The sequence below is a fragment of the Phyllostomus hastatus genome, unplaced genomic scaffold, assembly GCF_019186645.2.
Source record: "Phyllostomus hastatus isolate PE091 unplaced genomic scaffold, TTU_PhHast_1.1 phas_scaffold_39, whole genome shotgun sequence".
NCBI classification, from domain to species: Eukaryota; Metazoa; Chordata; class Mammalia; order Chiroptera; family Phyllostomidae; genus Phyllostomus; species Phyllostomus hastatus.
Genome location: NW_025334028.1, coordinates 30,507,363 through 30,532,733, shown reverse-complemented (window position 1 = coordinate 30,532,733; position 25,371 = coordinate 30,507,363). Strand labels below are relative to the sequence as shown.

Sequence of the window (25,371 nt, the reverse complement as noted above, 5' to 3'; positions counted from 1 at the left end):
GACAGTAGTAAAAGCACATGTAAAAGCTACAACTTACACTGCACTTAATATCTACTGGGCATTGCAGTGCTTTACATCTATCATTTCATTTATTCACCACGAAAGACTTAATGGGTAAGTATTTGTTTTACAGATGAAAAAACTGAGGCACAGAGAAGTTAGCTCACTTACACAAAGTCACACAGCTATTAGATGGCAGAGCTGCAGTCTGGCTTTGGAGTCTGTGCTTGTAACCACGATCTGAATCAATGCTGCAGACATGTTCTGTCTTCATCGCACTGCAACGAAAGGTTAATTTGGTAAAATTAATGAAAAGTTGTCACTTGTTAGCCTTAGCAATATAATTGGGAAATTTGGGGAAAAATCTAAGTGTGGTTATTATCTTGTTCTTTAAGATTTGAGAAAAATTCACCTCTTCCCTCCAAATAAAAGAAAACAAAACAGAAACAAAACAACCAACAAACATAAAACTGACTCTGCAGAGAGGAATGGGATTTGGAGAGCTTGTATTATCCAGATTATTGGATTCATAGAGCTTTAAGCCTCTTGCTTAACCAGGCTTGTGTAAATGGGATCAGGTCCTTGATCTGTCTGAAAGAGAATTTTTCAGCCTGTCACTAAGAGCCAAATCCTTCTCTCCTGCTTCTAAAGATATTTATATATTTTTGTGATTTATTGAAATTTGCCTGCCTGTGGGAGAACTGCATCTTTTAAGTTCACTTCACTGCCTACTTCATTCTATTTGGGAAGCTTTATCTTCTTAAAAGCTGTTTCTCTGAGAGCATATTTCCATCTGAAGCTTATGAAATAGCATGCTCAATACAGCACAGAATTCATTCTATTATTTTCCTTTTGAAAAAAATTTGTTTTATTTTATATTCTTATTTTTATTTTTAAATCCTCCCCCAAGGGTATGTTTATTGGTTTTAGAGAAAGAGGAAGAGAGAGAGAGAGAGAGAGAGAAAGAGAGAGAGAGACAGAGAGAGAGAGAGAGAGAGAGAGAGAGAGACGAAGAGAGAGAAATGCTTTGTGTATGGGGCTGGACTGGGATTGAACCCTCAATCTAGGCATGTGTCCTAACTGGGAATCAACCCCTCAACCCTTTGGTGCGGGGGACAATGCTCCGACCAGTGGAGCTACCAGGCCAGGGCCATTGTTTCCTTTATTAAGGTACTTACTGGACACAGCAGCTGGTTGTGTGTATAAAGATAGCTACAAATCCCCTTAGACATTTGTTTCTGTTTGATAACTTTGGTGGTGAATGCTGGTTAAAAGTGTGGTTTAAGGAAATGAATCAGCCTCAAAAATTGTTAGTGCAAAATGATATTTTCTAACCAAACTGAAATATTTTTTCTGTCATGTACTTAATATCTAAACACAGTATAATATGATTATCCCAGTTACTTACTGGGGTCAGAAAATCTTTTAAAATACACATATGACATCAAAATGTTAAGTGTGTGTTAGTTTACCTCTATGCTATATTTCTTCTATGGCTCAGCCTCTTAGATACAGGTGTGAACTGTGTCTTTTAAAAAAATGATCACTTCTACTTACTTAAAAAGCTCTTCTTTGACCTTCATTTCTTTCTCTGTCTTGCTTTTCTCACAGTCACCTCCTTTCTCACTTTAACTTCTTGCCATGTCTCTCTGTCAGATGTCTTTGTTTATCTCCTTTTTCCTGGGTCTTGGAGACTGGTCACAGTAGTGCCTGCAGTCCCTGCAGGTCAGGATCCCGGCCGGGCCAGCGTGAGCAGGGAGGAGAGGGGAGAGAGGCTGCACAGTTTGACTGGTTTATTGTTTTTGAGTTGCACCAATGGGAGACATCAGAGAAATAGAACATATTTTATTCAGTTTAATATGCCTCAGTAGAGGGCATCCTAATTTTACATGACAAGGGGGAAGGCATATCTTTCCAATTCTTTCCCACTGGGCATGTCAGTAAAATAGGAATGCGAAAACACGTGAGAGACAGGGATTGTTATGGCAGGGCCTGCTGGAGTTACAGGTTGTTATGGTGGTTAAAATACAACTTACAATGCTGTAGCAGATGAAAACCGATTTCTTGTGACTGTGATTTTATTAGTTTCCCATTGCTGTTATAAGAAATTACCAAAAACTCAATGACTTAAACAACACAAACTTATTAATTACAGTTCTGATGGTCAGAAGCTGTAAAATCAAAGAGTTGGTAAGGCTGTATTCCTTCTGGAGGCTCTAGGGGAGAACTTGTTCCTCGACTTTGTTAGCTTCTACTCTGCCCCTATTCCTTGGCTTCCATTTTTAAAGCGAATATTAACATCATTCTGACTTCAGAGAGATGTCATTACAGCTCTTTAAGACTATGAGACTCTTACAAGGGCCCCATGGTTACATAGGACCCACCTACATAATTGAAGAAAATCTCCCCATCTCAAAATCCTTCACTTATTACATCTGTCAATTAAGGCCCCCCCTTATAGATTTTGGGGATTTGACTGTGAACATCTTTGGGGGGGCCATTCTTCTAATCACATAACTTTTCTACAACCAGCTGCTTGCTTTTACTACTATTGATATCAGTCTTAGGTAAACTGAAGTTGGCTGGACTGCACCATTTTTACTGCTATTTTAACTTTTTTGAATCCTCCTTGCAAGAATGAACAACTGTAGTTTAATGAATCTACAGATCAGCATGAGTTCAAATGCCCAGAGCCTTCCTGGTTCATGCATTCTCTGTACTTGATGCAGGGAATCCCCTGGGTTTTGAAATCTCTTGGCTATTGTGCCTACTAATCATATAAATCAAAATCAGTCTTCTGGCTGAAGATGTTGAATATACAAAATTCCAATTCTGTCTCTCCACTAAGATCTGACAGTTCTGAGAGCTTGTAAGAGTTGTTAATGTGCCTGCTCATGCCAATTTCCCCAAAGAATAATATAAAAACATTGCATCATCAAATTAAATGTGTGACTTACTGTCAGCATCAGCCAGCACAGAAAAAGGCCTTTCTACAGAAATTTTAAGAGAAAGATCTTGCCTCATCCCAAAAGTTCTTCATTCTTTTTGTCTCCATACTTTGATTAGAGAAACTGGCATGGAGAGGGTGAGGAAAAAGATGAACAATGAGAAAGATGACAGACATCATGTGGTAACTTGCAGGATATATACAATTCTGCACTAAGGATAACAGGACATATCCAAGGACTTTGGGTAGATGAGGAGGGCTAGGAAGAAGTCCAGGGTTATCACTGGGTATTTTGGCTTGGGGACACTGGATGTGGGTAAGCTCCATTTACTGTGGAGGGAAACAAAAAAAGAAGAGCAGGGTTTGTAGGTAAGATATAGGTTAAGTTGGAATTGCTTATGGGTCATCCAACTGGAAGTGGCTGACATGCAATTGGCTATATGGGTCTTAGGCTGAGGAGAGATTTGGGCTTGTAGTTTGGATTTATGACTCATCAGTGTAAGGATGGTAATTGAGAACACTACTGGAAAAGAGAAGATGGCATAAGATAGAGAACTGAGGAACACCAACATTTAGAGGACAGGGAGAGGAAAAGCCTGCAAAGGAGACTAAGGAATGGTTAGAGAGGTAATTCATAATTCAGAAAGAGTTGACATATTCTAAAAATTTGTACCCATTCCTTGGGTGCTATTATTGGAAACATGTTTAATCACAATTAAATGTGACTTGAAAATTGTTACCTTATATGTAAAATGGGACCAATAATTTCTTATTTGCATCACAGGGTTACGGGGCTGAAGTAAAAAAAAATGTATTTGAAAATATTTTGTAAAGTGTTATACACCAGTGGTACATGAATACGTATCAAAATCATTAAGAAGACTTGGCAAACACACAGATTGCCATGTTTCTGATTTAATAATAGCAGTAATTTTAGATTCTACTGAATTTGAATTTTGCACAGAGACTCTGATGCTGATATTGCTGGTCTTGGGACCACCCTTAGAGAACTACTGTGTAAAACAAATGTAAGACATTATGCTTTTGATTTTACAGCAAAATTCACTGTTTCCTCCAATGTTGTGGCTATTTCATCCTCTAATCTTTTTTTCATTCCTATACTTTCCATCAACAGATGTTTCTGAAACATCCTTGTTCTCTTGGTACCTAGTAATATTCATTTATGTATTTGAAAGATCAGCCTATTGCAGTATTGTGTTGATTGTTTACATAGCTTGATTAAGAATAGGAAAAATTTTTGGTATTTTTTTTTTTCCTGGGGAGGAGGTGATAAGAAACTCTTTGGAGTAAGAGGTGGGATTTATTTTTTTCAAAGTCAGTTAGATGTAGAATTCTATTTGTTACCTACTTTCAAAAATCCCATTAAAGAACTTGTAATTTGATCCAGAGGGAGCAGCATGAGTAGAGTCAGGTAAGAGGAAAAATTGACCTCATTCTTCAGTCCTTTTCTAAATGCTGAGAAATGTGCACCTCAACGCTGCCTTTTTCAATCCCACAAACCAGGGAATCAGGAAAACGCATTAGCACCCTAGCACAGACTAGGAACACAAAGCAGGGAGGCGACTCGGCCCGTCAAGACCTAAGGAAACTGGGGGAGGGGGAAAAAAAACTTCTTTAGGTGGAGAATCTGCAGGGCCATGGGAAGAGAAGGGAAGTGGGGAAATGTACCTCGGGCGTCAGCCAGACACTTTGCCTCTGGGCATGTGGGAAAAGTGAGGGAGGAGGGAAAAAGGCTGCCCAGAGCGAGACCCCAAGAGCTTCCGCTGCTGCTTTTGAGTGAAGATCTGGAGAGCTGGAGCCTTCTGCTCCACTTCTTCCCGCCTGGAGGCCATTTCTCTAGATTTAACCGTAATAAAAAGGGAGCACTGGGTAAAGACAGTCTAAGCCACTGTCGCAGCCTGGCCTTCGGGCAGACCATGGTTCAGCCCCTGGTTCAGCCCCTGGCCTAGGCGGGAGAAGTGGCCCTCGGGACGCTAAAGTAACTTGGAGGAGGGGGAGGGGTCATCAAGCTCATCTCCAATCACTGTGGCCGCTCCAGGAGTTGCATATCTTATGCTAATGAACCTCCCGGCTTAGCTTCCCCGCCCCCTTGGAGGCCTAGCGGGCTAGGCGAAGGTGAATATCTTAGGATAATGAGGCAGGCCTGGGCCTGGCAAGGGAGGGGGCGCGCTGCCGGGGGGCGCAGACCCAGCCCACACCGAGAGTGGGCGGGGGCGGGGGTGGGACGTCGGCTCCGGGCGCGCGCGCACTCTCACACACACTCACACACAAGCATCTCGAAGTGTATTTAAGGCTCGCACGCGCAAGGCTGCGGAGATCCTTGGGGCTGCCGCGAGTTGGGCTTTGCCGTTCGCTTTTGCCCCTCCTGGGCCATTTCGTTTCCTCTGTTCTTTGACCCTCCGCTACGCTTTTTGCCCTGCGCTCCTGCCGCGGGTCTCCCACCACTGCTCTCAGCCTTTTTGCCTGGAACTGAGTCCAGGTGGGAAACAGTTGGCGTGCGGAGAAACACGGACTAGATAGAAATCAGGGGAACTAACAGAAACGCAACAGGTCCCCGTTGCGGGGCGAGGGGAGCGGCAGACACCGCAGCCCTCGCCCACTGTTCCCTGACCTCGGACTAGGTGTCTGTCCTTTAGGGGCCAGCAGGGCCACCCTGGTGGGTTTCATTCCGGTTTTCACCTCGTTGCCACCAGTCCCTAGACTGAGAGTGCTCTTCTCCCCCGGCTGGGAAGGGAGAAGAAGGCAAAGGACTGACGGTCCGCAACTGCTGGTCTCGGCGCTGAGGAGAGTGGGGGTCCACCTCCTCGCGCCCCTGCTCCCACTACACCAACTAGTTGTACAGCCACGCTGATTTAACTTTGAAGGAAACGTCCTTTTTCTTTCCTTTTAAGATTATTGGAAGTGGTACAGGGTGGGAGGCAGCCGACCCCGCCACGATGCTGCTGAAGAAGCCTGCAGCGAAAGGAGGGGCCCGGGAGTCGGGATCGGAGGACCCAAGCCCCGCTGGGCAGCGTTGTGCCAGGACCGTACCCTCGTGCGCGGTCCTGGCGGCCCTCCTATCAGTGGTGGCCGTGTTGTCTTGTCTGTACCTGGGGGTGAAAACCAACGACCTCCAGGCGAGGATCGCCGCTCTCGAATCCGCCAAAGGGGATCCTTCCATCCGTCTGCTTCCTGATTGCGTGGATCAGCTGAATGCAATGGTGCAAGAGAAAGTGGAGCGACTTCTGGCTCAGGTGTGAAAGGCTGGGGTATTTTGCTCGTGGATAACATCTGGCACACGCGTGATTCTGTGTATATGATCAACCTCTACCCTTACTGTCCGCATACTTGGTGTGGCTGTGTGTGCATATGCTAGGCGACCATCTCAGTGTAGAATATATTTGTATGTGCACCTCCTTTGATATGATCCTCTCTGTGTGTATCATCTTCCCTTACTCTTCTGAATGCTTGCACGTTAAACATATATGGAGCTCTAAATGAGGGAAGGGTGGCATTTAATCTTCTTTTAGTTTTCCAGAGTCTGATCTGAATCTTTCCCAATTTTGTGGAGAATATTCCTTGCAGAGATAACATTATGTTCTTCATATGTTCTAAGAAGGTTAGGACCATAGGGTTAACATATGGTAGTCACTCTTGGAAGTAAAATAACCGTCCATGTGATTTCGGACCAGTCATTTCATACATTGAATGTTCTCATATTAAATGTTTAAAAATAAAATATAGTAGCTGAATTTTTTTTTTGTAAAAGTGCCATTTGACTTGAGAGTTCAAAATAATCTATATTATATATCAAAATCAGGGGCTGCTTTAAATGAGAATTAGGAGATTTTTCTGGAACTTGCTCTTCCAACACAAGAGCCTATTTGGCAGCAGTTGCAGCACAATATGATAGGCACTTGATCTTCATGTATAAAATATGGGATGCTTTAAAATACATAACTTAACCTAGAACTGCAACATGTTAGTACCAGGTTTTTGCATTGATTGCACATATTTGAGCTGAGGGAGAAGGTGGTGGTAGTTGAACAACAGAAGATGTTATGCAGGTCCAGCAGTCTTGATATCATGTCAATAATCATTTTCTTTTTTTAGGGCTTGGGTACTGTTACCTTTTGACTAAAGTCCAAGTACATATGTAAACTTTAGTATGCAGGCTATCAAATGCTGGTGAACCAAGCATATGGCTAGAGAATCCCTAAGGAGCCCATTTCTCTATGATACTACTGATGACTTTTAATATCTCTTTTTTGCCCTGCAGAAATCCTATGAACATATGGCTAAAATAAGAATCGCAAGAGAAGCACCTTCAGAATGCAACTGCCCAGCAGGTAAAATGGAACTTATTTAATAAGGTTGGCTCCATAGCAGAGCATTTTAAAAGAAAAGTCCTGTGTCTGTCAAGTCTACCTGTAATAATAGTAAAGAAAGAATGCAGACCTAACTTACTTTAATGAAGTCAACATGTCTCAGTCCAGTCAAAAGAATGGCAAATAAAGCCCCAAATATTTAAGCAGCAAACCAAAGTCTGTTATGGAGGGCAAAGAAGAGAGATAATCACCAAGGAAAATATGGCAAGATGATGTACAAAGGTGAAATTCATAGAGTCATAGATAGAAAATATTGTCCAATTGTATTCAATTTTACTGTCTGTGGTGAAAAGGACTGTAGAACATGTTACATTCTGAATTTCCTGGTGGTGAATGTTGGATTAGTACAGGTTTACATTTGCTACTTTTGACATATGTTAGTAAACAACCTTAACTTCCTCTCCTGCTTTTATTCTTGTCTATCAAAAAGGTTCTCCTATCCTATAGCACAGGGAAATTAGTAGCTCTTTATCTTGAGCTTTCCATTGCAAACTACTGCATTCTCAATGACCTCTCAAGAAAAGCTCTTATATTTTTACCATTTTTTTTGGTGTGCAGTTTTAGGGGATTATATTAATGACAGCACATTAGTATAAGGGTGAAAAAGAGATATCAAAGAAAGAAACATCTAGGTAATCATCAAATTTTCCTTTATTAGCTTTGAGGCTAGGGATCTGTAGACCTAACAATTTTAGAAGCCCTGGGAATATGTCTGTTGGAAAACATCTAGTGGATTCAAGTGATAAAAGCCATGGAACACTCTCAGAAGTCAAGATATTTATTTCAGATAAATAGTTAATGTGTTTATGAACATTCCGTTTCTTTTACCATCACTTATAGAAGAGTGAGTCTGTTACATTTTCTGTACCATTCAGTAATATGATGCTTAGATACTTATGTACGGAAAGGCTACTTCCTGTATTTTTTCATATTCTGAGTTTTTTTTCTCATGATAACACAGCTAAATCAGCTAAATGTTTAGAAATTTTAAATGTGAACTCTCAGTTGTACATCATAAAAGTTTTACTATTTATGTTCTGCTACATTGTTGACCATAATGGAGCTGTATTTTTTGTAAATGAAGTCCTTTCCATTGAGAAGACATATACATTAGGTAATAGGGAAATAAGTTAATGTTTGTTTTGACATTGTGGGTTTCATTCTTGGTTGTTTTAAGTTGGAAAAGACCTCAGAAGTCAGAAATTCAAGGAAAGCACTTTTCTAGTGTAGGGATTAACTCGTAAAAGCCTCATCAGCTTGGAAGGATTATTTAAATTCCCAAAACAGTTGGTATAAGACTTCACTGGTCATACCACTTAGAGTCCAGCATTTTCTATTCAGTACTTGTGAGCTGTGTGAAAAATAACCAGTGTTTAATTAAAAGGATTCTTAGTGAACTGGGTAAAAAAGTAGAAAAGTGACAACCACATAACTGTGCTGTTTTTGTTTTTGTTTTGAATTTAACTCCTTCATCATGTTTGACATAAACTAGTTGTTGAGGTCTCAAGTGTAATCTGGAAGAAAGATATATTTACAGTTTACCTTACATTTGCTTGGATGATCGTTTTTCTTTTTAACATGTTAATTGAATAATAAGTGGTGATTTCACAATAACAAACAAATAAATAATAAAGGGTAAACTCCTTGGCTGTTTTGTTGGCCCTCACTCATGGCTGCTTTACTTTCTTGCCACCACTAGAGCTCCACATTACATCAGTTTTCACCAGGTTACTTGAGAGGTAAATATTTGAAGGTGCACATTTCAATGCACAGAATCAGACAGGTTTCTTGGTGACAAATCGCTGCTTGTGGAATAATTAGATATCATCAAAATAAGGCATTATGTTCAAAGTAGAGTCCGGGGGGAAAACTAGTTATTTCGAGTTATGGTCAGTGAGTTATTGTTTTAGGGAACGGACGGGCTAGCTAAGAGGATTAGAAAGGAGATACAGCACTTCCCACCTGGTCTGTGAGAGCCAGGCTTTGGCTGTAACCCTGGTTTGCAGTGACTAAATGTTGTCACACAGACATCTGTTTGTAGGGCAGAGTGAGACAAGTCTGTGACCTCAGCTTGCTCAGTTCCTGTGGACAGATGCCCACCCCTTGAAGTTGACACTCTTGTTGACAGTCTCCGTCACAGAGCCAAGGACTGATAGCAAAGGATTAATGCCATGTTGTTTGTGTTCCCTTTAAGTGCTTTTGATAGAACTCAGTGCCAGTGAGGTTTATCCAGGTAGGCTACAAGGAAATCATAAAATTTATAGATTTTTTAAATAGAGTTTTTTAAACACAGGAAGGAGCTTTTATGGGAGAGGGATGAGAAAGAATACGATTGAATAATTTCTAATTATATGGGAAGTCCTTTCTCATTTAATCTTTGCAACAACCCCGAGAATTAAATATTAGTGATCTCATTTTATAGATTAGGAAACAGGACTCAGAAGGTGATAAATTTAACATAGTAAAGGCAAGGTCAGGATTCATGCCCACATCTGGTAGAATCAAAAACATCCAAGGTTTAGTGAGGAATAGAGAATGAGTACAGGTTTTGGAGCTGGACAGCTCTAGATTGAAATCCTGGGTCTCCTACTAAATAACTTTGTTTGACAAGGTATGAACTTTGTCAAACTATTGAATTCTATATTACAGTCTCCTCATCTGCAGAAAAGTAGCTAATAATAATACCTTCCTCATAGGATGATAATTTAAACAGTCTGGCATATTGGTGGCTATTCATTAGATAATAGCAGTTATCATTCTTTTTACTGTATTATAGGCTATTTAATTCTAATCTTGCCCATAAGGACACATGATAGAGGTGGGGAAACCGAGGTCTGGAGATGTGTAACTTGCTGAAAGTCTAATGGCTGATGACAGGTTTTGGACTAGAACACTATGCCTCACTAAACAAAAATATGTATTGATCATTCTTGCAGATAATCAAACAACTCAGTATCTCAGTGTACACAAGATGTTTATACTAGTGTACTAAATTATTTTTACCCAAATTGCAGGAAAAACTGTTGAATATGTAGGTAAACCATGGTTGAAGTAGATAAAAATTGGGCTTAAAAGAGTATGGGGATACTGAAAAATTTCTTTACAGTTTTTATATCAGATGTTTACAAAAAGAAATACTTTAACTTTCTGACTCATTTTCACACTTATTTTAACAGGTTTATTGAAGTATAATTTATAATAATTACCCACTTTAAGTGTATAATTTAAAGATTAAAATAACACATTTATGGAGTTAGGCAATCATCACCATAGTCCAATTTTAGATCACCTTTGTCACCTCTGAAAATTCATGTTTACTTTTTTCATGTGCTCAGAAGCTCTATTTTAGAATATTTGCATTAAAGAAACCCCAAAATAAAATAAAATAAAATAAAATAACATTTAAATGGAGCTCTGGATAGCAGAACATTTGATTCTGCAGTAGCTGAACCATGGAAATTCAGCTGGCATCTGTGGCTTGGCCTCTGTAATACTTGACTCTCATAGTTGTGAATAAATCAGCTTTTCACTCTGGCTATAGAATTCTAGTTAGGGTTTTGTTCTTGGAGTCCAACAGAAAAGTATGTATAAACCAGGCATATGTATGGGAGGATTTCTATGTTCCAACTTAAAAAAAAAGAACACTGGGAGCCAGGCAGCCAACCAAATGATGTTTAGAGCACAAAGGTTTCTGTGCCTTACTCATCAGCAGTGTTGCTTGCCCAGGGTATGAGGTATAAGAACCTTATGGTGTAATGGACCAAGAATGTGAATGGGCAATCAAGGATCCAGAATTCTAATCCTGGCTTTGTCATGAGCATGTTATACAATCTGGGGCAAGTCGTTTTTTTTTGTTTTTTTTTTTTTTGTTTTGTTTTAAAGATTTTATTTATTTATTTTTAGAGAGGGAAGGGAGGGAGAAAGAGAGAGAGACAGAAACATCAACGTGTGGTTGCTGGGGGTCATGGCCTGCAACCCAGGCATGTACCCTGACTGGGAATCGAACCTGCGACACTTTGGTTCACAGCCCGCGCTCAATCCACTGAGCTATGCCAGCCAGGGCATCAAGTCGTTTTTAAGAATGACTTTTACTCAGTTTTTATATCCTCCCAAAGCAGTGTTGGACTAGAATGATTTTGTTGAAGGGCATCTGTCAATTCTCCAGGTCTCCAGGTATAAAGAGCCTCTGTGTGTCAAATATCATGCTAGATAGTTTGAATAAGCTGATGATCCGGCAAACTTGGAATCTGCCCTCATGGAGCTTACATTGCAATAGGGAGGACAGACATTTATTAAAAATTGGCATGAATTTGCAGGTGCAACAAGTGCAACCAGGGAAAAGAACAGTGTGCTTTGGGGCATGTGACCAAAATCTCTTCTATGTTGTAAATACCAAGGATAAATCTTAAATTTTTCTCTGGGGAAAACCCAGAAAATCACAGTAGGATAAAATCATAATATGAGAAAACCTGGCTTCTAATTATAAAGCTGCAGCAATGGATAAAAAGAAGATTGACATAACCTTACCCAGCTTTTGGATTTCCAAGAATTTATGGTCAGGTGAAGGTGCTCAGACACCTACTTTACCTACACTGATACCCACTGAACCAAAAAAGTGGCTTTCACTTGTAAAGATTAGTAGTAGATAGGATGGTAATTTATTATTTCATTTTCTCCTGGAAACAGTGAGATTTGTGTTGAATAAGAGTCAAAACTTTCTGCCTGGTGGTACTGAACAGGACCTGGACCTTCGGCATTCACATCAGTGAATGTAGCACAGCTAGTCATCTGCTCAGAGTTTAGCTAGAGATAAAAGAGATATACCACATAATTTCTAAGGTCCCTACATACCCTCCAAGCCTATGAAAATGATTGTATACAAAATAAGAATAAATATGGGTAATTAAAGCCCCTGTGATTTATAAATGTGAGTGATATAGGCTCTGGTGGTGGGCTTTGTGGCATCTTATCAATTTGGGGTGGAAATAGGTTGTGCACCCTTTCCCATCATATGAGAAGACCTTTAACTTACCTTGCTAACACAAATTATGCCCATAAAACTTGTATTCCCTATTAACATGGTTTTTCACTGTGTTGTGCATTTTTTCTAATCAGCCTCACACTGAATGGAAAGAGTATATCCAGTCAGGGCATAATGCTGGATTTTCAGTTATGTGAGGTGAAGAATCAGGTCTAGGGATGGAGAAGGGGGGCATCCTTTCATCAACAAGATCAGGTAAATGGAGGGCTTATGGGGAAAACATTCCAGAATTAGGGCTGTTTTACAGTCCAGGGGGCATTTCCTGTTGTAGGGGAAACTTACAAGACACTCATCAAAATAACATCACTTTTTGTTATCTCGAGTGGAAACCATCCAAAACGTATTATGAAAAAGTGTTATTCTTCCATTTTTCCACTTGATAAACACCACTCCGTGGTTTGTTGGAAGCTGAGAATTGAAAACAATGTATGAGTCAGCCTGAGTTGCAGGCGGTAGCCCACTGCGGAACTGCGAAACGCAGAAGCTGTCGCACACTCCCCGGTTTGCCAAAAGGGGTGAAGTTCCATGCAGTGGGTTAATGCACCATGATATTTAACACTTTTTTTCCATCTGTGTTAGAAATGTCTGTGGCATACCCACATACTGAATTCTTAGACATGCATAATTACTGTTTCATTGAGATGTGTTCAGCAATCTTGCAATTAAAAAATATTTTTAAATTGACTTTTAAAAAGAAGGAAATGCACAAGAGTGGGAAGCAGAAGTGGAAATCACTTGCAAGTTAAAATTGAGCTCCTTTCATTGGCATCATCCATTCCTTCAAATGACTATTCTGTAAGACATTTAAATAATAGGATTCCCCGAAGAAATGCCACCAGATGGCAGGCACCTTCCCTTTGTGACCACAAGGAAGAGGAACTGTTCCACCAGCTCCTTATCAATTAAATTCCTAGTTACCTTCTATCTCTTGACTTCTGCTTGCAATGGAAAAGATTTATAGAGGAAGAAAGTAATTTCTTCCATCTATATTTGAAGATTATAATGTCCTACCTACAAGCTTTAAGATATTTAAAATGATCTAGTAAATTTCACATTTGTATTAGTCAAAAATTTTAGTTATTTAGTTCACAGATATGAACTTGAAGGTAGTAGTCTAATAGCTAGAATTAAAGAACTAAATTTAATTGAATTTACCAATTGGAGATTTTGTGCTTATGTTTTATAATTTCTCAGAATCAACAATCATTTGTAGTCACTATCGTGCCTTTGACATGATTTCATCTGGAGTCCCCATTTCAACTTCAGTTACCACATAATGATAGTTGAAATATGTTCCTTGTTTTTCACATTGTGTTTCTTAGTCTGATTGCTTAGTTTGATTAGCCAGGAATGCCAAAAACTTGTACATTTGGATATGAACAATTTATATTTTAGGAGCTCTAGACTTCTGGATTATATACACAAAGTTTATAGTCAGCACACATTTCAATATAATTTTCACATTTAGGCTAAGTGGCTGAGTAAATTATATGAATTGTAGCCAGTTCTAGTTTGCGCATTATGGTAGTATTGAGATGAAGAACATGTCTAACTAGAAGTAGTCTGGTCCTGCTAGGGGCAGAGCCTATTTTTCCTTTCTTTACTAAGAGTTCACATGCAAGGAGAGCAAAAGCAGAAGGAAGAAACTACAATATTCCCTAATCTCTGGGAACCAAATCTCCTCACCATCTTATTTGGCAAGGCTGTTGTTTTAGCATTCCTGCCATAGCGTAACTCTGGGCAATGGTTTGAAAGTGGAGGCAATGGTTTGAGAGTCAGAGGGATTCTTCACTATCGCTCTGTCTCCTACAGCCTCTTTGGCTCTTGTAGCAGCTGATGGGGGAGAAAACTCTTATAAGAGCTTCTCCTTCAAGTCTATTTACAGGACAAGAATGGTGTTCTTCTTTTTGATTTTTAAGATACTAGAATTAAGTATGCCGGGAAAATTGACACAGTCCTTTTCCAACGTTCTTGTATCTTAAGTTGGTTCTGGCAATTGTGAAAGGTAAGATGTTTGTATTACTCTTCTAGGAATTATGAAACTCCAATTTATATCTCAGAGGCTCCAGAATCCAGCTGGGATTTTTTAGATATACACGGTATGATCAGAAGATAAAACATTTCCACAAATCACATAAAAAACAACCTTTTGACTTGAAAGTCACATTAGAAATGCTGGCAAATTCTAGGGCCTTGCCAGGGAACTTTGGAATGCTATAAATTCTTTTTTTTTTAATGGAAAGAATTGGGGTTCCCAAGGTCAGAGCTGATAAAGTTTGAACGGAAACAAGCTGCTAAAATAACTGCCTTTCTAAGGATGGTTATCAGCCTGGTTGAGGGTCCAGTGAGTTAAGTGGGTCAAGAATTTGGTGACTCTGAGTACTCTATAGAAGATTATCTAGAAAGTTCCTAATGATCATAATGAGGATCTGTCAGCTTGACTTGGTTGAGGACTTTTAATGTGGTTTATCTCTTTATACACACCAATATTCCTATCCACAAGCCCCCATCCCCCTTTTTAAACTTTTTCTCTGAGGACTTTGTGAGCCAAAACCTATTAAAGCTAATATAAATCTTGGAGTTCAAGTAGTTCAGGGTTCTTTCAACATTTCTTAAAGAGGCTGAGCTTTTTTAAAAATGAAATCTTATGAGAAAACCAAGTATATGAAATTGGATGCAATGTTAACTACACACTGATTGACCTTGAAGGTCAGAGGAGACAGAGGCCAAAACCCTTTAAGCTATTTCTTTCTGCTGCTCAACCTCCTTCCCCATGATGGCCCATGAGGTATCTCCAGAGATTCATAGGACTCTGTTAGAAAATCAAGATACTGTTAGAAAATAACTTGAAGTTCAGTTCCCAGCGTGATCCCAGCTCTTGTGTTTAGAGATACCGTACCCTTGTCAACACTGAACACATCTCCAAAAGTCTGTAACTGGAAACATTACTAGGCATAATGAAAGCAAAATTATTTATTAAAATGAGTATAATCCTGAAATTACTCTAATATAATATTGTTTTATTATGGGTTATAGTAGTCTGGCAAAGGAGATATAAAAACAGCAGTCACACCGGAAAGCTGGGCAAATGCACCATGTGACTGAGCATGGCACTGTTCAGGAAATCAGGAAATCAGCTTCAGCCTTTTTCTTAGTCACTTATTTTTTAAGGCTTCAAGTCACAATATAGATCTTGTTTTTTTTTTATGACAGTTTCTGTGTTTTTAATTTTTTTTCTTTTTTCTTTTATTCTTTAATTCTAGATATTACTGTGGGGCTTTATCACCAAGTTACAGAAATCCATTGCCTTTAAAATATATTTATTTAAAACTATTGGTTTTTAGACTGTTAATATTTAGATTGGAAAGTAGTTTATGAAAAACATCTATCCCCCAAATTCTGTTATTTAGAGGTAATTTATATTGTGAGAAAGTTGTTATTAAAGATGTTTCTAAGATCTTTGAGACTTTCTTACCTGATTTGATTCTTAATTGTGTTAAGCTGATGATGTTTATTTATTGAAATTAAAATTGACTGTACAATGAGAATATATGAATTGTGCATCTGTGTTTAAATAATGATAGGAAAAATCTTTCGGAATTAACATTTTACCCCCTATTAAAATATATATATATCAAGAGAAAGTGTAAATTTGGGTACAGTCATACTGTGACAGGTACTGCAAATGGAAATTTGGAAAACAATACTCTACCTCCCACTGAAACAAATGTCCTCTGTCGTCAGCAATGTTATTTACTGTTCGAGTAGCTTGTGGACAGTAGTTTCGCCAAGTGCAACACCTTCCTCAGTCGTCTTATTGGACAGATAATAGGATGACACAGCATCCGTAAAAGTTACTGAGCTTTGTTGAGCAATTTATTTTCTCCTTAATGCACAGTCTCAATCTATGGGCTTCCAGGAAGTCTGGAAGAGAAAAATTACTTTTTAAAAAACTATTTTAGTTACTTGGCCTTTTGAGAGAAAACAATTATTAGTAAAGCAGCAAAGACAGGAAGTCTGACCAAGTACTGAAGGCTGGAAAGGTCATACATGCCAGCCAAAGCTATTGTAAGCTGCAAACCAGGTTTAACCAAGCAAACTGTATCCCCTGAATTTTCTTCCAAAACCCTCCAGACATGCTGACAACTTCCTAGGAGTTTAAGCAGCAAGCCTGACTGTATGGCTTAGTACTGCTATACATGTTATGCATCTGGAAGTTTTTAATAAAAGAAAAGCTCTAACATTGAGACATTACATCTGTAAAGAAACCAGGGCTTTTATGTTCTTGTATATAGTTTCCTTCTGTGCAAAGTTATTTAATGCTCTATATTTTAGCTACTTCTGAGGATACCTTCCTGAATATTGGTTTGTTCACAATCAAGTTTTGTATGAGGAGTGCTATGTATTGATGGTAAAATGTATGTTATCATTTTTGGATTATTAAAACATTTAATATATTTTATGGCAAAAAGTATCCTTGAATTGAGAGGTCTGAAGTATACTTTCTGTTCTCTGTGTGTGAGCCCAGGACACATGAAACTCAGAATGTGTTGTATTCTTTTATGCCTTTATCTGCTTGACATAAAACTCTTGCTTCCAGCAGCAAAAAGAAAATCTTCAAGAAGCAAGTCTAGGTAGAAAAATGTAATAATCAGTCACATTTATCCCCTATGTATATATATCTCATACATCATTTTTTCTTTATTTTCAATCTTTTATAAATCTGTTTAATTGTAGTCATCTACCACTAACATTTATTTTTTCATTTCTAAATTATTTTTATTTTTAATTACATTGATATAAATTATTGTATTAGTTTCAGGTATACACTCTAGTGATTACACACTTCATAACTTACTAAGTGATTATCATCTTGATAAATCTTGCACCTATCTGCCACCATACATAGTTATTAAAATATTATTGACTATACTTCATATGCTGTACTTACACCCCATGACTATTCTGTAACAACCAATTTATACTTCTTAATCCCTTCACCTTTTTCACCCATCCCCCATACCCTTCTCATCTGGCAATCATCAATGTATCTATGAGTCTGGTTCTATTCTGCTTTTGTGTGTAAGTTCAATAGATGTGTATTTATTGCCATTTTCTTGTTCCTATTTTTAAATCTGTTTTCCTCTTCTTTTTCTTAAAGAAGACCCTTTAACATTTCATATAATACCTTTTGCCTTTTGAGAGAAAACAATTATTGGTTTGGTGATGATAAACTCTTTTAGTTATTTTCTTGTCTGGGAAACTCTTTATCTATCCTTCAGTTCTAAATGATAGCTTTGCTGGGTAGAGTAATCTTGGTTGTAGGTCCTTGCTTTTCATCACTTTGAGTATTTCTTGCCAATCCCTTCTGACATGCAAAGTTTCTGTTGAGAAACTGGTTGTCCATCTTATGGGAGCTCCATTGTAGGTGACTAACTGCCTTTCTCTTGCTGCTTTTAAGATTCTGTCTTTGTTTGTAACCTTTTGCATTTTAATTATGTTGTGTCTTGGTATGAGCCTTTTGGATTCAACTTGTTTGGGACTCTCTGTGTTTATTAAACTTGTATGTTTATTTACTTCACCAAGTTAGGGAAGCTTCCTGTTATTATTTTTCCAAGTAGGTTTTCAATTTCTTGCTCTCTCTCTTCTCCTTATGACACCCCATGATGCAAGTGTTGGTATACTTGAAGGCTTCTTACACTATTCTCATTTTCTTGGATTCTTTTTTCTTCTAGTTGTTCTGATTGAGTGTTTTTTGCTTCCTTTCATTCCAAATCACTGATTTGATTATATGCTTCATCTACTCTACCATTGATTCCCTGTAAATTATTCTTGTTTCAGTTAGTGTATTCATTTCTGATTGGTCTTTTATATGCTATTGAGGTTCACACTAAGTTCCTTGAGCATCCTTATAAGCAGTGTTTTGAACTCTGCATCTAATAGATTGCTTGTCTCCATTTTGCTTGTTTTTTTTTCTGGAGTTTTGTTCTATTCTTTCGTTTGGACCATGTTTCTTTATCTCCTCATTTTGACAGACTTCCTGTGTTTGTTTCTATGTATTAAATAGAGCTGTTACATCTCACAGGTTTGGTAGAATGGTCTAATGTAGTCAGTGTTCTGTAGAGCCCAGTGGCACAGTCTTCTCAATCACTCAACTGAGCACGCAAGATGTACCCCTTGTGTGGGTCATACACATCCTCCTGTTGTAGCTGAACCTTGATTGCTGTTGGAACATCAATGGGAACAATTTATTTTCTGGCTGATCAGTTGCAAGTACTGGCTGTGACCACTGACCTCTGACCATCATGGATGTCTAGCTGTGCAGGGGACCACCCCACATAGCAGGACTTACTTTAGTGTGGCTCTGGTGCACACCAAGAGTCACACTTAGCCACACTAAGACTCTGGTGAGTCTTCCCCTTGAGTGTGTCACCTGTGGAGGTGATTGGGTGGTGATGCTTTTATGTGGTCTGAAGCTGTCCACTTGATGTCCTGGCTCTGGGGCCTCCTGGAAGGTGCACACCAAGGTCAGCCACTGTTTGTGTTTGGCCTGGGGCAATCTGAAATGAGCTATAAAGTGATCTGCAGATGGTTGCTACTTGTGCTGGGCTTGTGGGTACCCAGGTGAGGCCAAACTGCAACACCAATGCCAGTTTCTACTAGTACCAGGGCTAGGGCCATGAGGCATGCTGAAGGCAGGTACTGCTTGTTGGAGAGATTAGGAAAATCTGAAGCATGAGCCAAGACAGGTGGACCATTGCATGGAAAAGCCATTAAACACAGGTTGGGTGGTCCTGAAAGTTGGGTGAGGTAGAGCTCTGGTAATCACTGGGGCAGGGCAAAAAAGTGTGAGCCAAATTGGTGGATTCTTAGATATGGTACCCATCTGCCAGCTCTGTGGGAGGAGGGCTCATCGAAAGAACAATGGCCTCTACCAGCACTTCTGTTTGGGAGAAAGCTGCCCCTCCAGCTCTCTCCCTGAAGCTCAGTAATTTATTTCCTCTCTTTATGTCTGTGGTACCTTTTGAGTTGCTGCCCCAGTGCTGGAACTCAGAGAGAGTGAGTCTGAGTAAGTCCGTGTGTGGACCCTTTAAGAGGAATGCCTGGGACTTCAGCCATTCCCATCTCCCTCAGCCTCATTTCTCCTGATGGTTTTTACAACCAGGAGTTATGAGGACTTCTCTTCCTGGCACTGGAACCCTGGGATGGTATAGGGCATGGATCCCTTGCTCCCCAGCAGGGACCTATGCAGCTGAGATATCCTTCCCAATTTTTATCTGCCACACATGGGTTGGGACCAGCCTGTTCCACATCTCTGCCTCTCCTACCAGCCTCCAGGTTGCTTCTTCTTTAAATCCCTAGTTATAAGACTTCCATTCAGTTAGAATTCAGGTGTTTCTGAATCATCCTTGTTCTGTAGTTCTGTTGTAATTTTGATGAGTTTGTGTGAGGAGGCAAGTACCTCCATTTACATACACTACTATCTTGCCTAGAAGTCTGCCACTAGCATTTTGAATATTGACATGACATGGTTATAGATGTGATGATATTAATGTTTATTGAACTCTTGAAAACCAAGAGTGAACACAAGCAAGCACATCCATAGGCAGATAAATGATGCTCTGTCAGGATGTCAATTAACAGGCATTGTCCTATTGCAATCTATTACTGGTGAACAGAGTGGACAGGATTGTTTTCGGATGCAGTCATGGATTTATAAACCTGCAAAAACAGAAGATCTTCCACGCTACTGAGGAAGAACTTTCATTCTAGTCAGGCCATTCTTCTTTCTATCCCTCCGCCCCCTCTCTAGTATAAATAGAAACTCTATCTTGCCTTCATCGTAGTGATGACACTCTACCTGATTTACTGTTTGCCTCTGATTTCTCCCAGACTCTAGGCCTATCCAGGGCAATAGCTATACTTATAATTAAATCCAGCAGCATAACTAAGAAAACATCATGGTAAATATCAATACTTCTCCCAAATTTGAAAAAGTGACTAATTGTTTTCTTGAAAATTACTGCTCAAAGATTATTTTCAAAAAAGTAAAATTATGACTTTCATGCAGATATAAAGTAAACACATATTAAAGATTCTACTAAATTATTCAAGAAGTAACTGGTAAGATGTTAATTGAGAATTTAAAGACAGACACATTTAATATTGACATCAGTGTAACAGTGGAGGCAAAACGGAACTTATCCACAGTAAGGGGGGAAGTCACTTTCACTCAGTCAGAAAAAATTTGCATGTTAACAGATACCTACAGAGCTTTAAAATGGCTCCCAAAGAATCAGAATCAGGTAAGCCTGAAAGATGTGTTCCAGATGATGCATAGTTTAGGGACACATTTCCCTCTGTATTCCTGAAGCAATTACACAGGAGAGTATGTTTTAGGTAAAAAAAAAATGTTTTTACTCTTCAGCATAGCAATGGTTATTATTCTATTTTTTTTGATGTTCTATGGGGGTAGTGCTGATTGGTATGCCTGTGTATTACTGGCATGACTTACATAAGTGGCCTTTAAAATTCTAATACTAAAATTTTGTTTAGAGGTCACTTTGAAAGATTCAGCTTCTTGTGTTTTGATATCAATGAGTAGTTCCACAAATATTAAAGAGTTGCTGACCTTGTCCTTGTGTGTGTTTTTAAAAATTATTTATTTATTTATTTATTTATTTATTTATTGAGAGGAGTGATGGGAGGGAGAAAGAGAGGGAGAAAGAGAAGGAGAGAAACATCGATGTGAGAGTGAAATATTGATGGTTGCCTTCCATATGTGCCCTGACTAGGGAGCAAACAGCAACCCAGGCATGTGCCCTGACTGGCAATTGAACCGGTGACCTTTAGCTTTGTGGAATGATGCCCAACTAACTGAGCCACACCAGTCAGGGTGCCCTTATGTTTTTTGATACTCTGTCTAGGCAATTATATTATTTAAATAGGGCACATTTGCTTGGTGTGAATGTGTGTTTGCCTTTGGGATTTTGTTCTGCTATTTTGGTGATGTTGGCTTTGACTTCATATTTCTTATCTACTACTTTGGCTTTTCCTTGGACACTTTCAACCAATTCCCAATATTTTCATTCATACTTCCTACTACTTGATCTTAGTCAGTACTTCTAAGGTTTATTTCTCTTTTCTTGGCCAGTTATCTCTCCCTGAGGCCCCTGCCTTGTTTGATCTCTACCTCTAATGTTAGCTATGCACAATGTTCACTTTACTAGCACCTCAATCAGCACAGCCTTCCACTGCCCAGGTATATGGATGCTCTTCTCTGCTCCTTCCTGTTTTCAGTGTTGCCACCTTTTGTCTGAGCCCACTGGGGTTTTGGTAAATGAATGGCTGAAGCTAGATAATGGACCTGCCTATATGACCTAGGAGGACAATGTGTCAGAATGGGGCTGAGGGTGGGTGAAGATACATGGAAACTACACACTAATAAGTGGTTTTTGTAGAGAAATATTTACCTCCATTCAAAGCAGCTTATGTTCTGATAGCTTCATATTACTAGGTAAAGGAGAGAGTTCATTATTAATATTAAAAAACTTTTGGATATTTGTATCTAAAAATTATATACTGTGGGTGGTAACTGACCTCTGGTATTACATAACTCAACTCTGGCAAAAGTCAGTCATGTGTATCATAGTCTTTAAAAAAATCTTTTCATTCAATTAACTAATAACACATTTATTGTGATTTACTGTGGATGAGACTGTTTCCCATATGCATTACTATTTAAAGAAATAAGTAGGCTGCTAAGCCCTTATGAAGGAATAGTGGCATCAGATATGCAGACTGAAGACTGCAAAAGAAATAAAAGCTATAACAGTATAGTTGTAGCCAACTGTATCCAATTCTTATGATTTAAAACTATAATGATAATTGATATTTGAACTCATATATACAGTTCATTTACCTTCTATGATTTCAAAAATAGTAATGTATACTTAGAGAAGTTGGTGTTTGAATTTTTTAACTTTTTTCTAAGAAAATGGAAAAGCTTTCTAATGAGTATGATGATACTTTGCAGAAATGCTGGTGACACACCATTTGGATGGCTTTTCTGAAGAAAAATGATCTCTGTCAGTTGTTAGGTCAAGTGTAAGATTTTTAACCTCTCCCCAGGCTACCTTCTGTGGCAGTGGCTTTTAAGGAGCCTTGCAGGCTCTCTTAAACATCAGTTCAAATTCTTGGCCATATTTTCTAGTGAAGACACTGGCTAGACTGTCTTGGGTTATGAAGAACAGAGATCTACTCTGGTGGCCTTAAGTAACAGTGGTGCAGGGAATTCTCAACTTTGTGACTATGGACATTTTGGGCTGGATAATTCATCATTTGTGGGAGCCCATCCTGTGCATTGTAGGATGTTTAGCAGCATCCTTGGCCTCCACTAACTAGCGGCAAGTTGTATTCTCAATTTCTACAGCTAAAAATGTCTCCAGAATAGCTAAATGTCTCATAGGGGTTAAAATTGTCCAGGTTGAGAGCTTTTTTTTTTTTTTTAAGAATACCCAGTGACTAAGGAAGGCAGGAATATAAACTGCATGAAGGCTGCCCTAGAAGAGCAGGAAGTGGAGAGCTATCAGAACAATCAGGATGTAGAGTATCTCTCCTCTCTTATCCATGGTTTCACTTCCCACAGTTTGTTACCTACGCTCAAACACAGTCTGAAAATAATAAATGGAAAATTTCAGAAATAAACAGTTCATAAGTTTTAAATTGCATGCCATTTTGAGTAGCATGACGAAATCTTGTACTTTCCCACCTGGATGTGAACCACCCCTTTGTCCAGCATCTCCACACTGCAGACGCTTTACTTAGTCACTTAGAAGCTGTCTTGGTTATCAGATAGACTCTCTCTGTGTTGCCGTACTTGTGTTCAAGTTACTTATTTTACTTAAAATGGTCCAAAGCCATTCATATAACTTTTATTACAGTATATACACACACACCTATTTTATTATTATTCATCTCTTACTGTGTGTGAGATATATATTTCATTCATATATATATATACTTTTATATATATATATATATATATACTTACATATATATATATGAATGAGATAAAGGGCAATTTATAAAGTAGGCACATTATATATATATATATGCCTACACAGCTACACAGTAATATCAGGTTTGGTACTATTTATGTTTTCAGTCAGCCACTGGCAGGCAGAGGGTCTTAGAACATATTCCCTGAGGACTGAGGATTGGGGGATGACTGTCTTCCCCTCAATGGGAAGATTAAGATTCTGCCTTTGTCAAGGCTATTTCCTCTCTTCTCTGCCTTGTAGATGCTTCTATTTGTTGCCTTTTGATAAAGGTATTGCTCAAGGATGATCCCTTTCTTTGTGTTTGATTACAGCATTTTTGTTATTATTAAAATAATACATGCATGTGCCAAAAATGCAAACATTTGAGTTATAAATGGTACTTAATATCTCATTTCTCTGTGTAGAGGAGTCTAATGTTATAAGTTTATTGTGTGTCTTCCCAATACTAATTCACATCATCCTTTTTTAAAGGCTGTATTCTATTGTATAAATGTACCACAGTATATGCAATAAGAAGGCAGATTGCTTTGAAATTCTGATACTGCTTTCTATTGCTGGTTGTCCTTTGATTCCTACTTTTATTCCACACACCTCAAGTGTATGTATGGGGGCTTAATAAATACTTTTTGCCTAAATACATTCCTGATGTGGTGTGCTGATGACAAATATTTTATACTCTATTCCCCCTACATTATAAAAAATGAATTGAATACTTCTGTAGTATGACAGCTCTTCAAATGTTTGAAGTCACCTATTATATTTCCTGTTGATATTTTTATTTTTGGAATAAATGTCCTTAGCTCATTTGGGTGTTCCAGTTGGCCTCTGTCTTTCTTAAAGTGTTGCACATTGATTTGAGTACAGCTGCAGAGGGTGCCTGATAGGCATGTATGAGAGGGAGAAAAGAAAACTTCCCTAATTCCAAATACTATACTGCTAACTAATGCAACCTAAAATTACAATAATTGTCTTGTTGGTCCCATAATTCTACTGACTGACACTGAGTTCAGTGTTGATGAAAGCTGCCAGGTGTTTTTGTATATGCTACTGTGTAAGTCCTGTCACCTTATTCTTGGTTGTATGGTATTGTGTATGTGTGAGTTTTTTTGGAATGGGAAGATAAATCAAGACTTTATATTGATTTTTAATAAAATTTCATCTATCTATATAGACCTCAACTCCATCCTTGTTAGGATTTGTTGGGATCATGATTCTTTTAATAAATTTCTTACTCTTCTTGTCTTTATATGATTTAGAAATTTGATGAACAGACCAACTGTGTTTTCTTCTGGTTCTGTGATGAAATGTGTGAGCATAAGAGATCAGGACAGAGCATCGTGGCTTTCTAGTGGTCTTTCCCTTTTGGTTGCTGTTAATCTATTTATGAGACATTTAGAATTGTCTTACTACCACTTCCATCCACTCTGTTGTATTTCATACATTACAGTGCATCCAGCTGTGTTCCTCAGAGTACCACTTCTTTTTCATGTTGAATGTTCTGAGGAAGAAAGTTTTCCAGACAAATTAGAGGCATACTTGTTTAAACAGATTTGTTTACTGTAGGATTTATGTATTTTAAAAAAATTGTTCAAGTACAGTTGTCTCCATTTTCCTGCCTCTGCTTTCTGTTGCCCCACCCACCCCTGCCTCCCACCTTCAATCCTAGTCCTCTTTGTTTTGTCCACGGGTCCTTTACACATTTTCCTTGATGACCCTTTCCCTTCTTTCCCCATTATCCCCCTCCCCCAACCCCTCTGGTTATTGTTAGTTTGTTCTTTATTTCAATGTCTCTGGTTATTTTTTGCTGGCTTGTTTGTCTTATTGATTAGGTTCCACTTATAGGTGAGATCATACGGTATTTGTCTTTTATCGCCTGGCTTATTTCACTTAGTATAATGCTCTCCAGTTCCACCCATGCTGTTGCAAAGGGTA

At 38.7% G+C, this 25,371-nt stretch overlaps 1 protein-coding gene across 1 annotated transcript in view; it reads left to right on the top strand.

Moving 5' to 3' along the window:
• Nucleotides 1-5,653: 5,653 nt before the first annotated feature.
• Nucleotides 5,654-25,371, top strand: part of COL25A1 (collagen type XXV alpha 1 chain) — a 486,724-nt gene continuing 467,006 nt past the window's right edge. Inside the window, exons 1-2 of the mRNA XM_045820431.1 lie at nt 5,654-6,201; nt 7,227-7,296. Of these exons, the coding sequence (XP_045676387.1) occupies nt 5,905-6,201; nt 7,227-7,296 (367 nt within the window). The 5' untranslated portion in view covers nt 5,654-5,904. The remainder of the gene's footprint in view (nt 6,202-7,226; nt 7,297-25,371) is intronic.